Source organism: Euprymna scolopes, chromosome 10 (genome assembly GCF_053919585.1).
Source record: "Euprymna scolopes isolate OS-2025 chromosome 10, ASM5391958v1, whole genome shotgun sequence".
Classification (NCBI taxonomy): Eukaryota; Metazoa; Mollusca; class Cephalopoda; order Sepiida; family Sepiolidae; genus Euprymna; species Euprymna scolopes.
Window position 1 is genome coordinate 63,925,095 of NC_136491.1, and position 14,688 is coordinate 63,939,782.

The following is a 14,688-nucleotide window of genomic DNA, read 5'->3' on the forward strand; positions in this document are numbered from 1 at the left end:
TTTTTTAAATCTCTTCAGAATTTGAGATATTACGTAGATACTATATTAATATTTAAAATCTATCTTTTGGATAGATGAATTGCACTTACTTTGGCTAAGGTATTCTTCAAAAATAAATTAAAAGCTGCTTTATTTCTCAATTTAATCTTGTTATGACCAACATGGTGATACATGTTTTTATACAAGTACAAAATAGTATGTTACAGAAAAACTATTTTGAAACCTTATCAATACATAGTGTCTAGAAATGTCCGTATAGTCATGAAATAAGGTAGATAACCATCACCTTCGTTTTAGTTTTGCTCTGAATGGAGGTGATACATTTTCATTTAGAGTTTATTATAATTAAGTCCATAATCTTATATTCTCTTTTTTATCTTTGTTGTCTAGAAACTGTTTGTGGAATTGATATCTCAAATGTATCAAACATGATATCAATTAGTTTGTCTTTTAATTATTATTATCAGCAATATCTTATTTGGTTCATGTATCTTTACTATGTCCCCTTATCATCTAGACTCTTTTCAATAACTCATTCAGAAGTGCTTGGAAATTCTGCATGTTTGAAATAAACACATTGTAATAAACCAAGAAAATTTTGGAATGATGATACATTTTCCAGGGCTGGCATAGTTTTTTTATCAAAACTGGGTCTGGTCTTCTAACATTTTTGTTTAAGTATAGTTTGATTTTGACACAAACAGTAGGCATCTAATGAGCATCGATTACTTATTGGAGATAGTTGCTTTGTCACAGCAAGATATTCTTCAGTTTTATAATTTCTCTCATGAACTTAATCTAAGAATTAGGTAACAAAAACAAAATAAAGAAAATATTTCTTAGACAAGAATGGTAAAAGTTTATTGCACAAAAAAAAACCCTGCTGAGAGAGAAATCGAGTGAGCTTATACTAAGATCCAGGCTTCATTTTAATATGCAGGTGTAAAAAAAGAACACTTGATTGAAGTAGAGAATGTTACTTATGCTACTGCAAGTTCACATATCTATGACCTATGTTTTTCATATTGTAAATATTAATGAAAACTTAAAATTAGTTCGTTTTTATATTTAACTAAATCTGAATTGATGTTAAACCATGTTTTTCTATACTAAAGGCAAACTCATAGTTCAACTAAGGATCAGAACTGAAGGCCTAGTTCAAAATGTTTAAATTCAGAACATTTAAAAAAACACTTTTCATTAATTTTGTTCTATTTTGTTTTTTATGATGGTGAACTCAAGTAAAATTCAACATGTTTTGAAATATTTTTTGATAAATTACACAAATTATTCATGAAAAAATGTTAGCATTAATATTTATTGTTTAGAATAATTATATAAAAAAATATAAAATTCATGCAACAAACAATATCAATTTTTAAAATCGCGCTTCAGTTTTGGATCTAGGTTGGCCTTTAGTATAGAATACCATATTAAGCCAAATATATAAAAATGTTTTTAATATACGTATATCATTTATTGATGTATATTCTCATTTTCCAGTGTGTTCCCTATTGGCCTGTAACAGACTCTTACAAAATCTATGTAAAATATGACAACAGTAACAACATTTCACAGCACATTCCAATTAAGACTATTCACACTACAGTGCTGCGCATGGAACATGGTGTAAGTATTTCATCCTTTTCTATGATACATAACTTCAAATAGGTTTCAGCAATTCAATTAGATCATATAATCTGTTCCAAAATTTGTGGTGTAACTGTGTTGCAGTTAAACTAACCTGTGTTACCTACTCATAGACTATTCCACACTCAATAAATACCAGAAAACCAAGACGTAAGGTGGAAATCAATATCTGGTAGACCACCGTAGGTCGTTTGTCACCTTTTTTTGTATGTTTTTGTATGTTTCTGCAGTGTTCTGTTTTTGTAATATTGCAGTGTTCTGTTTTCCTTAGAACCCTTTAACAGGGCTATAACAGTCATGATGAAGAATTTTAAACTCACACTCAAAGTTAAAATACCCCCAGGGTTTATACAACAAGGATTCAAAAGAACTCACAGCAGAAAGCTTAGTTAAACCAGCAAGTGTTCGAAAAACACTGACGAAAAAAAACAAATAAACGGGAATTCGCAAAAACCAAATAAGTATATACATAAAAGAAAACAATGAAATAACCACTCAGGCAAGTAAAAAATATTAATGATGAACTCAGAAAAAATAAAACACCGCATGGCAAGATAACATTGTAAAAGTAAGCTGACAGTATATTTTCAGTGTTTCTCCTCTCCTTTGCACAACAAGGAAGGAAGTTTCTACAAGACTAAACGATGGATAGGTTTTTTCAAAAATGACCGAAGTAACACATATCTTTAGATCCGACGTAACACATATCTTTAGATCCGACGTAACACATATCTTTAGATCCGACGTAACACATATCTTTAGATCCTAAGTAACACATATCTTTAGATCCTAAGTAACACATATCTTTAGATCCGACGTAACACATATCTTTAGATCCGACGTAACACATATCTTTAGATCCGACGTAACACATATCTTTAGATCCTAAGTAACACATATCTTTAGATCCTAAGTAACACATATCTTTAGATCCGACGTAACACATATCTTTAGATCCGACGTAACACATATCTTTAGATCCGACGTAACACATATCTTTAGATCCTAAGTAACACATATCTTTAGATCCTAAGTAACACATATCTTTAGATCCGACGTAACACATATCTTTAGATCCGACGTAACACATATCTTTAGATCCGACGTAACACATATCTTTAGATCCTAAGTAACACATATCTTTAGATCCGACGTAACACATATCTTTAGATCCGACGTAACACATATCTTTAGATCCGACGTAACACATATCTTTAGATCCTAAGTAACACATATCTTTAGATCCTAAGTAACACATATCTTTAGATCCGACGTAACACATATCTTTAGATCCGACGTAACACATATCTTTAGATCCGACGTAACACATATCTTTAGATCCGACTCAGAAATGAAAGAGCTAAATTACTCTGCATTAATACTCATCACGATATTTACGGATACGAAAGATTAGCATTTGAGGATCAAAGTCGCACATGCCATTTTTTCAACAGGTTATGGACACTACGCTAGGCGGCCTTGACTTTGCGATCGCATATCTTGACATTATTAGACCCAGCAATAACAGTTCTAGTTGGGGTTTAAAATAAAGAAAAACAAATGTGAATTCTTCCTGCAAAAAATAAAATATTTGGGGCACATAATTGATAAGAATGGCTGATGTCCAAAGAGAGACGCTGCTATAAGGAACATGCCAGCACCAGAAAATACTACCCAGCTACAAAGTTTCCTAAGGATCACCAATTATTATTAGAGCTTTATTCCAAAAATGCATGAACTGCATGCACTTTTGAACCAGCTTTTGAAAAAGGATAAACATTGGGAATGGACTGCTGAGTGTCAGTCAGCATTTGAGGAAAATAAAAAGGTGTTAACATTAGACGTTTTCCTCACACATTTTAACCCAAAACTAGATATCATAGTGGCTAGTGATTATAGTATAGGTGCATGTATGCTACATAAGATGCCAGATGAGTTGAAAAAATTGCCTATGCATCCAGAACACTTCTCCCAGCTGAAAAAACAATACTCAGAAATAAAGAGGATCTCAGCATTATCTATGCAGTTTTAAAATTTCGTCATTATTTGCATGGTTGGCATTATACATTAAAAACACACCATGAGCTCCTTCTAACCATTTTTGGGTCAAAAAGAGGATTACGCACATTTATGGCCAACCATTTACTAAGATGGGGACCAGTTTATTAGAATTATGATTTCAAACTGGAATCCTTATCTTTAAAGAAAATCATGCATGCAGATGAGCTATCTAGGCTAATCCCAATACAAAAGGAATCCCTTAAGAACTAGGTAATTGCTGTATTGCACATAAATAGTGAGATAAAAATAATGATTTGCAATATAATCCAGGAATTACTAGTGACACTTCAAGAAATTAAGACAGAAGTAACAAACCATGAATTTATCAAAACCACAAAGCAGAAATTAGAACTAGGAGAATGTACTTCTGACATGTACTCTGTCTGCAACAATGTTCTGCTTTATAGCAAGAGAGTCAATATTCCAAAAGCACTGCAAAAGAGAATACTAAAAAAACTTCCACATGAGCCATCCTGGCACTAGCAAAATATGGTCAAAACATGTAAAGGGTGTGCCTTGGCTGCAAAGGCACCACCAATTATCTACAAATCCTGGTCAAAATCTGAACAACTGTTGTCCAGGATACATGTAAACATTGCAGGACCACTGAATGCATTCTATTACTTGATAGTGGTGGTTAGGTTTTCCAAATGGCCAGAGGTGCTAATATGCAGGGAACCCACCACAGCGGTAACAATTAATTTCCTACATAAATTTTTGCTCAGTTTAGCGTTGTTGATTGCCTGGTTAGTGAGATTGCTATCCAATTGACTTCTTCAGAGTTCGAAGAATTTTTCAAGACATACAAATAAAACATTTCACAACCCCACAATATCATCCAAGGAGTAATGGCCAAGCAGAGCACTTTGTAGACACCCTAAAAAGGACGTTAAGGAAGGCTTATGGGTTGCCCATGGAAAAAGCTTTACAGCAGTTTCTTCAAGTATATAGGATTATGGCAAACCCTAACACTCCAGCAGCCCGAAGTTATGTTTGACAGTAAAATCAGATCAGTTGAAAAGTTGTTACCAAGACAAACCACACAAAAGAGAACTTCTATAATGCTACTAAAAAATACAATCTTGGAGAAAAAGTGTAATTCAAGGATTTTAGAAATAACGTTTTGTTTTGGGAACTGGGAATGATAATACAGAGGATTGGCAATGTTATCTATATAATTCAGGGGCCAAAATTCACAAACAAAAGGCATGTGAACCAGATATGCAAACATATGACTGAGGACCAAGAAGAGTTGCCTCAGGAAGAAGTGGAGGCTATTGAAACTGCCTACAACACATTGATATTGAGCTTCCCCAAATCACACCAGAATCACGATGTTCCGGCAGAAAAAGGAAAATCACTGAGTCATTCATGGTCCACTCAAAGGGGAAAAAATACTGATACATCGTTTTGAGATAAGCTTGGGAGGGGGAGGGGTAACTAACCTGTGTTATCTACTCAATAAGAAAGACTAAGCCATAAGGTGGAAGTCATTTATTGGTTAGACAAACTACCCACCTTTTTGTATGTTTTTGTAATACATATTGTTACCTTATTGCGGCATTCTGTTTTCCTTATAACCCTTTAATAGGGGTATAATAGACTAATAAAATATTGTAAAAGACATTGATCACATGTTCTAGGCTACATTGACATGTTTTTAGTCTTAAGATCATTAAGAGTTTTATGTCTTACAACATAAAACCCCTTCACACAGCTTCACATGGCTTATACTGATCGCATACTGCTTTGTAATACAATTGCACCTGACAAAAAGTCAACTCATATTTTCTAGCACTCACCAGAACCAACTACCTGCTCCCTAATGTGCAACTCCTGTGTTTGCTCCTCTTCCTCCTCTTCATGCCTGCCTGACTCTGGTTTTTGTTGGTGGTCATTGTTCAGCCACTTAGAGGAGACATTCACTGAAGATAACATCCAACTGGTCTCATAACTGTTTCTCTTACAAAGCTTATTCCAGCAAGACTCTTTCCTCAAATGAGACACTTTTTTAAACAAAGAGTGGATGGTTTGACTCAGATCAGAGATATTTTCAGCCCTCTGGACCCCCCCCCATTATTCTTCTAGCGAAGCATCAATCACTGCAACATTCACCATTCACAAGTACTAGCACAACATATGCTGCACAGCACATGTTTACAAAATGATATAAAAGATGACGGAGAAAATTCCTCAACAGTACATGGTGTGAATTTATTATTCTAAAGAAATGCATTTGCAGCAAATTCTTATTGGTGTCATGTTGGTGTCATGTTCTCAGTGGACTTGATACTATGAACTGATGGTTGATTATATGTATTTACAATTACAGATGCTTTTTGAGCTGTAATGCCTACATACAATTTTGTAAGAAGCACAAAATATCTGCTACAAAGATTCTTAGAACACTTATTGACTCTCTATGAGTATTAAGAAAATTAAATGATTCCTTTTTATATTGCACCATTAAGCTTATATTCACTGGTCTGTATCTGGCCTCCAGCACAACCAAGTGAGTCATCAGGGTGATAAAAACTAGTAAACATTATTTCCTTCTTCTTTGTGTTCACACGTGTGCCAACTATGTTCATTTGACATTTAAATCTATTTAGTGTGCTTGTATACTCGATGTTCACACCCACTTTAAAGGTCAATCTCTATTAATATTATTGTTTTATTTTTTGTTTGTACTTATGCCAGTCTAACATGACCACTGACTCTAAGCATTTGTTAGTTTGCATAACAGCTAGATATTTGCTTAATAATATTTTGAATTGTGTAAGACTGTCCAAATGTTGATAATCTATTAGCCATCATCATATCGAATGCATTCGAAGGTTGGCATTGGTGTCCCTGATATTTTTCGTGTCAGAATTCTTTTTTAAAAAGACATTGGAGATTATGGGAGAAACCATGTGAAGGTTGCCAACATTCTAAGTGAAAATATTTTTGTGGAATGTGCTCGATTTCAACTTGGGACTCACAGGTCTTCAGTCCATGTCGTTAACCACTAGACTATCTTCACCTCCCAATCTATTAGTAAAGATTAGAAAATGTATGCAAAAGTCTATGGCATCATCTATGAGGATTGTCATCAACAAATCTACCAACCCTGTCATGATCAGAATGATTCTTTAATGGAATTGTCACTGTAATTTTCACTATTTCTCTCTGATTAATATTCTAATGACACTGGAAGCTAAAAAAAGAAACATGTTGCCTCATATGTTCTGTCAACTATTTGAAGTCTGCAAAAGATACATATTGTATACATGTATGAACATTAGTAGAAAAGATGAAGGAAGAAGAAACATCAAGAGAGAGTGCAGTATGAGTCAACCTTAAAGAATGTACAATCTGGAAAATCTAGGGTTTTCTTTTAACATAATTTGATGAAAAGCAAGAATACATGATAAGTATATAGTATGGTTGTGAATAAATAACTATATTGCTTGATTATATATGTAACGGCATAATATTTTATTACAAATAACCCTATATATTAATTTAATCAGTTATTGATACCTGTGGTTTCATGGAAACACAGAAAATCCAGCCATTTCTTGATGGTCTGATAAATGTGTGTGTGTGTGTGTATATATATATATATATATATATATATATATATATATATATATATATATATATATATATTATAAATATTAATAATTATTTTTATACCTATAGATACTAGTGTTTCATGTTTTCACAATCAACGGTGCAGGAACTGACAATTACTGTTGGTCAAGAGATTCAAACCCAGTTACAAAGTTATCCTTGATTCCATTTGCTCCTGGACTAGCATCAATTAACACAAGAATTAAGTATAATTAAATACCCATAAATGCCAAATGTTGGCATAACAGTAAAGCAGTCAGAGAGTGCTCTAACAACCAGAAGTTGTGAACCTTGAATATTAGTAGTTGATTGCCTTTTCTTTTATTTCCTAAACAACTTTAATAATCTTAAAAGAGCTTATAATCATAAATATTAATAATTACTTTTTATGCTTACAGACACTAGTATTTCATCGCTTTTGCAATCATCAGTGATAATTACTGCAAGACATGGGATTTGAATCCAATTACAAAGTTACCTTTGACTCCATTTGCAAGGACATTAATGTGCATCCTAATTTGTTTCTTATTAATACATTAGTATTTTCTTTCTTATGTTTTGCAGACTGGTTTATGTGTTGAAGTTGCTGGTGGTACCCAGACTCCAATCAATATTACATTTACTGACTATGCCCCAGGAACTGCTCCTGCACGAATTGAAAATCTATGTGATGATATCTTCATTAAGATCCATCAAAAGTAAGTATAATTGTTTTTAAAGGTTATCACGCGTTTTCTATCTCTTTTATCTCTATACATAATAAAATGATGACACCCTCCCCCAACTATTTAACCAATAGAAAACCCAAGAGGCCATTCCTATGCAAATATTCGCATTCATCATTTAAAGTTAATACTGCAGTGTCTTCTCTACCTAAAATACACACATTTTGTCTCCATTCTAAAAATATATATTTTGCCCTCCTTGCCTCATTCTCAGCTATGTAATGCCACATAGGTACTATCAAATATTTCTGCCTCTTTACTTTAACTCCTCTCACAAACCCGAAATCACTGTTTTTTTTATTATTTATAGTCATACTTTCCTACAAGACACTGCCTAATTATTCCATTTAATAAATTCTTTAATTACATACATATTATGTTGGGCTGCAAATACAAAATAACGACCACTCCCATTTACTCGATAGTTTAACAATAACAAAATGGCCAGCAATCAGCAACTGGACAAACACTTTAACGTTAGAACCATTCATTCTCTGATTAACAGTTTACTATTTCTGAACATGTACAAAACGATCCTTAGTAGCGATTTTGTATGCATTAGCCAAAGCAAAACATTTTCCTTACATATTGTATTTTAACTTCTCAGAATATTACTTTACTTTTTTTCTTTCATTGCAATACAAACCTTCACATTATTCATTCGCGTTACACATCAGAAAACCAGATACCAAATTGTTAATGCAAAATACGAACAACTCTCATACTCATAGGTATAACAGACGAAAATTTAAAATTAATGCTAGTTTTGTATTTTTATTACATATTCTAAATCTACATGAATTATGGAATCTAACACTTTTTATTTCATCAAAATATCTCAAACCCTTGAATTTTAACAGATTTTTGTTTAATTTTTTTACACATACTGGACTTTGTCATTTTTTCAGCCATTTGGAATCCTAACAGAATGCCATATTTGGAGTCCTATAGTTGGTAAAATAATGAAATATAGCAGCTGAAAATCAACAGCCTTATTCAATGTGCATCAGAATAATTGAGGATGCAATGCTGATGGTATAACTTCATACTTCTTCAATAATCCCTACCTGAAACATGCAAGTCATCTTGAAATCTGACTGGATAATATGAAAGTGGCCCAAAGCCCATATTTTGAACCCCCATAAAACCAAGAACAATAGTTGTATCAGCCCAATATTTCAAATACCACATTAAGACTATACCACGAGGAAGCCTATTTTTTAAAAGTAATAGAATGAATATTTTGTCAACTATGACACTTTAGCTTTTGAAAAAAGTGCATTTTCATCATTTGTCAAAATGTGATAAAAACTCCCAAATCTGACTAAATGTGAGCCGTAGCAAAATAGCCAGAAAATATATACCTGTTCGAATACAAACATAAAAGTTCATATTTAGCTATTGGGGGGGGGGGCTCTTTCTATTTATCACATTTAAAAAAGGCTAAAGTTGAAAATTATACATATAAATAGGGTAGATATCAAACGGGTATGATCCTTGTAGATCATTACAGAAAATACCACAGAGATAAATGTTGCATACTGAGTGTAGTAGAATAAAAAGACGCTTGTGAAAAACATAACAAGACGGTGTTGAAATATCGCAGAACATGTTCATTAATTATATAGATAATCTTTTATGCATTTGAGCAAGATCTTTTTGAGATCGATTTAATTCAAAAAGTCTCTGTCTAGCTTCCAGTTTTTGTGCACTATAATTTTTCTGGAGATTCAGAATTTTCTTACGCATGACTTTGTTACTGTCACTGTGTTTATTTCGTTGGTCAGCTGCACACTAGTTGGATAATCTTTTTGTTAAAAATCTTTGTTTTTGTTTCAGCTAGAATTCTTTTCTTTTCATAGCTCTGATCTTTCAGGGGGAAATTTCATTTTTCAATTTCTGATATTTCTCATTGATATTTTTGAGATTTTCTTTCATCTGCTTGATAACACAGTCTTTTTTTACTATTTTTTTACTATTGCCAAATCCCCTCCATTTGTACATTTTTCCTCCTGCATATTTCCTCCATTATTTTCAGTTTTTCTTAAAACTGAACAATTGAGTTGGACTGAACAGCTTGTAAAGTTCAAATGAAACGCCATTTGTCACTTCAGCAGGTGAAAGTTTACGCCCAAGCATGGGTTCCAAAACAACACTGCGTGTTAATCCTATTTTCTGACTACTTTCACCTGAAAAGAGGAATGCAATTTTTACTGTGTATTCAATCATACATTTTTGGAGGAAATTCAAACTTCAAATCATATACATTTTTAGAGGAACTTCAATATATCCATGTCAAATTTACAGTACTTACCTATGAAGTCTATATTGATGACATTGGTGTAGAATGTTGGACGATCTGCTATTGAGCAAGCCTGAATTTGCACTAAAATTCTCTCGACTAAGGTTTTCTACTTATCGGTAGGATAAACTGGGAACAATTTTTGAAGCCAGGTGATAGCGGTAACCCATGATTCCTCATATTTTTCATTCAAGAAATAAACTTGAAGAATAATTTTATTGGAACATTCGACTTTAGGTAATGACATCCTCCTCCCACGTCCTTTTGCCATGAAACATTGTTGTAAATGGGTTTGTACATCATCATCTCGAAACACAAAATTAAAAGAAATCCATTATTTGTCACATTCTGTCAAGGTAATACTTGGATAACTGCTCCATTGATTATGCCCCATATTTTCTTATCAGTTTCAATATTTTTATAATAGGGAGAAATGATCATATGTATACATGTACCTAATTTATAGAAAAATATCATATATCTATTTAGTACTGCTTTCTGACGTCAGATTGACAAACAATAAGCATGTTACTGTTATTTAATAGAAAAACAAACAAACAAAGCAATGTTGGTTTCAGAGTTTTATACTCACTGTACCCCAGAAAATTGCATTGGAGGGGGGGGGGTCTTTGGTTAAACTCCCTATCGTAAATCCTGATATCCTGCATCACTACAGAACATTATGTTGCTAATAATGTTATAAATCACTGCGACTGTATTCAAGTGCTAGCCTAAATAATATTAAAAAATAGTGTAAGCAGTGTATTTTTCAAGATATTTTACTTCAACTTGAAACTTGAGTAAAAATGGCCCATTATTGTGTAAATATTTTCATTACAAAAAAAAAAAAAACAGTTAATATCTATTATGTTTGTTCATATCACACACACTGAAAATATGATAAAATAGATTATTGTTTACATTTGTTTAACAATACTGCTTCAGCAGTAAAACTTGACATTCATGCTCTATTGTGTTTGCAAAGGCATTCTTTGGTGCTTATGATATACAAAATTTAATCTATAGAAGACTAACAAGTGTACGGAATTAACCTGTTATCATTAGAATCTTCATATTTTTTCTTTTCCTTTAGTAGCATAACAATCTAATATTTCTACTAAGACTACATTTATAAACTTTTTCTATTTTACTATTGGAAAAAACACATTTTATTTTAAAACATTAAACATCTAAAATATATTTGTATTACAGAAGTTAGATTTTGAAGTGGATTCAGTACCACAGAATGCCTTTGTAAACAATGCAATGTGAAAAAGACATTCCTTGATACTTACAATATACAAAATTTAATCTACGGAAGACCAACAGTGTACAGAATTAACCAATTATTTTTGGAACTTCATATTTTTCTTTTCCAATTGTAGCATAACAATATAACATTTCGACTAAGAATATATTTATGAACTTTTTTAATATTTCGTTTATATTTTACTATATCATTATACTATTTGAAAAAAAAAACAAACCTGTTTTATTTTTAAAAAAAATAAACATCTAAAAATATATTTGTATTATAAAAGTTATATTTTGAGACAGATTATATACACTGTTGGTCATCCATATATTGAAAATTTACTCTCATTTACCACCACAGAATCCCTTTTTAAAAAAATGCAGTGCAAATCTTAAACTTTACTGCTTCTGCAATTTTTTCCATGTACTCGTGTGTATTTTGTTGGTTCGTTTTTGTTATTTTTCTTTCATAATTTTCTTTTAATGCATACTTTTTTTTTGCGCTTATAAGAAATTCTAACCATTAAAAAAATTCTATTTTTCAAAAATAAACTTAATATATGCTATTAATCAGTAATATTTAAGTGATTTCACCTGACAACGTTGTCATTGTATTTTTGGTTGCCCATACTTCTCATTCGTCTTAAAGCTACTACTTTTCAGAATTGTGTAGTTCTTTCAACTAAACAATTTACAAAATTACTGTATCTTCATTTTTTTTATTATTAAACAGAAAAAAACGTTTTTTTTGGGGGGGGAGGGGTGTAACTACGCTTATATGGAAAACGGACACAGATTTTTATGACAATTCAGTACTTTTACATGATAATTTACTAAAGAATACTGCAGCATTATTATTATTATTATTATTATTATTATTATTATTATTATTATTATTATCATCATCATCATCATCACAACCTGTGTACTGGCGTTGCCTGGTGAAAGTATGCCCCCTACTCCACCTGCAAAAAATATATATGAATTTAAAATGAAAAAGAAGAAATAAAATGGTTGATGTTTCATCTGTTCAGTGAGTTTATTCAAACGACTGTTTTCAAATATGAAGTATATCACCTTAGCTTCCAGTTAGTGTCAGATATTCAAGATAGAAATTTAGATCGTTTTGTCACTTTCTTATTGTAGTTATTCCATTCATAAATTTGTTGGCTGTTTTTAATTGTAGGGTTTTTTTGTTCAGTTTCCAGATAATGTTAGTTCATCAGGAGAGAATATGCACTGTTTCAGGACCAACGTCTCAACAGTTTTTTATGCATACCACTCCTTCCCTCATACTGGTTCACATTATCTTAATTGACAGTAAACAAACTGTTCAAATCAATAAAAAAAATGGACGATTCATCAGATAGTGGTTTCTATTTCAATTAACAGATAGCATCTTGCATGTCAAAATAAAGGTTTGACAGTTGCACTAACATATGCGTTAAGATGCGATCCTATTGGAAGGAAAGAACACTGAAATAAATAAATAAACAAATAAAATAAGTAATGAAAATAAATAAAAATAAAATAAGATATGAATAACTAATTATATAAATAAAATAAAAAGTAAATTAATAGGAATGTGCATGATATCTGATATGGGTGGAACTGCTAGTATATATATATATATATATATATATATATATATATGTATGTATATATATATATATATATATACACTAGCAGTTCCGCTCAGCTTTGCTCGGACCCTATGTACTGTTCATAATATATGTGCATATATATATATATATATATTAAAAAGTGTGAATATGTACGATAATGCCTTTCTATATAATAGGCTTCCAGTTGGTAGAGACCGCGGACGTTAAATTTTTTTTAATTGACCTTAATTTTGACCCCTTAAAATTTATTGTTTTGGGCTCAAGTTAAATTAAAATGTTTGACCCATGTTCAAATACCCTACATCTAGAATTTCAAATGTTTAGACCCAAAATTGGCTGAATAGTTTTGTAGAGATTGCAAAGGTCAAATCTTTTGAACTTTGATCCCTTGGCAGCCAACTTTTCGGCCAAAACCCGATTCAAAAGCTTGCCCCTATACATCTATAGAAGTGAAAGTGTCTGTCTGTGTGTCTGTCTGTGTGTCTGTCTGTCTGTGTATATTTTCCGACAAAATAACTCTGTCAATTTTCAGTCTACATATTCGAAATTTGATATACAGGGTATGGAGATTTGGGAAAATCTTTGTAATCTGTTTCCGGCGAGAAATTTTGCTGTTAAGGGGTCAGAGTTCAATGATTTGACCTTTGAGAACTCTACCAAACTCCTCCGCTAATTTTAGGACTAAACACTTGAAATTTTAGATATAGGTTCCTTGAACATGGATCTAACTTAATAACTTCATTTGAGCCCAAAACAATAAATGTTAAGGGGTCATAATAGGAGTCAAAGTTTAAAAAAAATTTGAGCTTTGCGGTCACTACTAAATTACTAAGACAATTTCTGGTCTAAACATTTGAAATTTTACATAAAGGGTATTCAGAGATAGGGCAAGCTTTTTAATCGGGTTGGGTCGAAAATTTGAGCTACCAATATATAAATGTATGTATGTATGTTTGCATGTCTGCCTAAAACTTTCAACAGAGGCGACGGATTTTTACAAGATCAGTATTGTTTTGAAGCTCGGCCCTTCAGACGACAAATACCGAAAAATTCGCTAAAAACATTAATTTCTTCACCCTCAACTGGGCACTTTTCTACAGGGAGAGGTCGCTTTTTTCACCAATATTTTCGAAAGTCATTCCCTCTTTTCGATTGTCTAGCCTTAATTAAAACCTATGTCACTTCCGGTGTGGTCGTAACAGCAAGGACGTCATGTTTTTTTCCCCGTTCTTTTCCTCCTTCACGGTACGGGTTTGAGCCTGCTTTCCTACTATCACTTTTTTTTTTTTTGCTCAGCACACACCTCCAAACACCCAGGCAACGCCGAGCACCCATGCTAGTATATTTATAAAAGTGAAAGTGTCTGTCTATCTGTGTACATTTCCCGATACAATAACTCTGTCCATTTTCAGTCTGCAGACTCGGAATTTGATATACAGAGTATGGAGATTTG

At 32.3% G+C, this 14,688-nt stretch overlaps 1 protein-coding gene across 5 annotated transcripts in view; it reads left to right on the forward strand.

Moving 5' to 3' along the window:
- LOC145286018 (intermembrane lipid transfer protein VPS13A-like) overlaps positions 1–14,688 on the forward strand; it is a 965,259-nt gene that overhangs the window by 747,165 nt on the left and 203,406 nt on the right. For all 5 annotated transcript variants that reach the window (XM_080134633.1, XM_080134635.1, XM_080134636.1 and 2 more), the window contains 2 exons: positions 1,504–1,629; positions 7,894–8,027. In XM_080134633.1, coding sequence (XP_079990759.1) covers positions 1,504–1,629; positions 7,894–8,027 — 260 coding nt within the window. The remainder of the gene's footprint in view (positions 1–1,503; positions 1,630–7,893; positions 8,028–14,688) is intronic.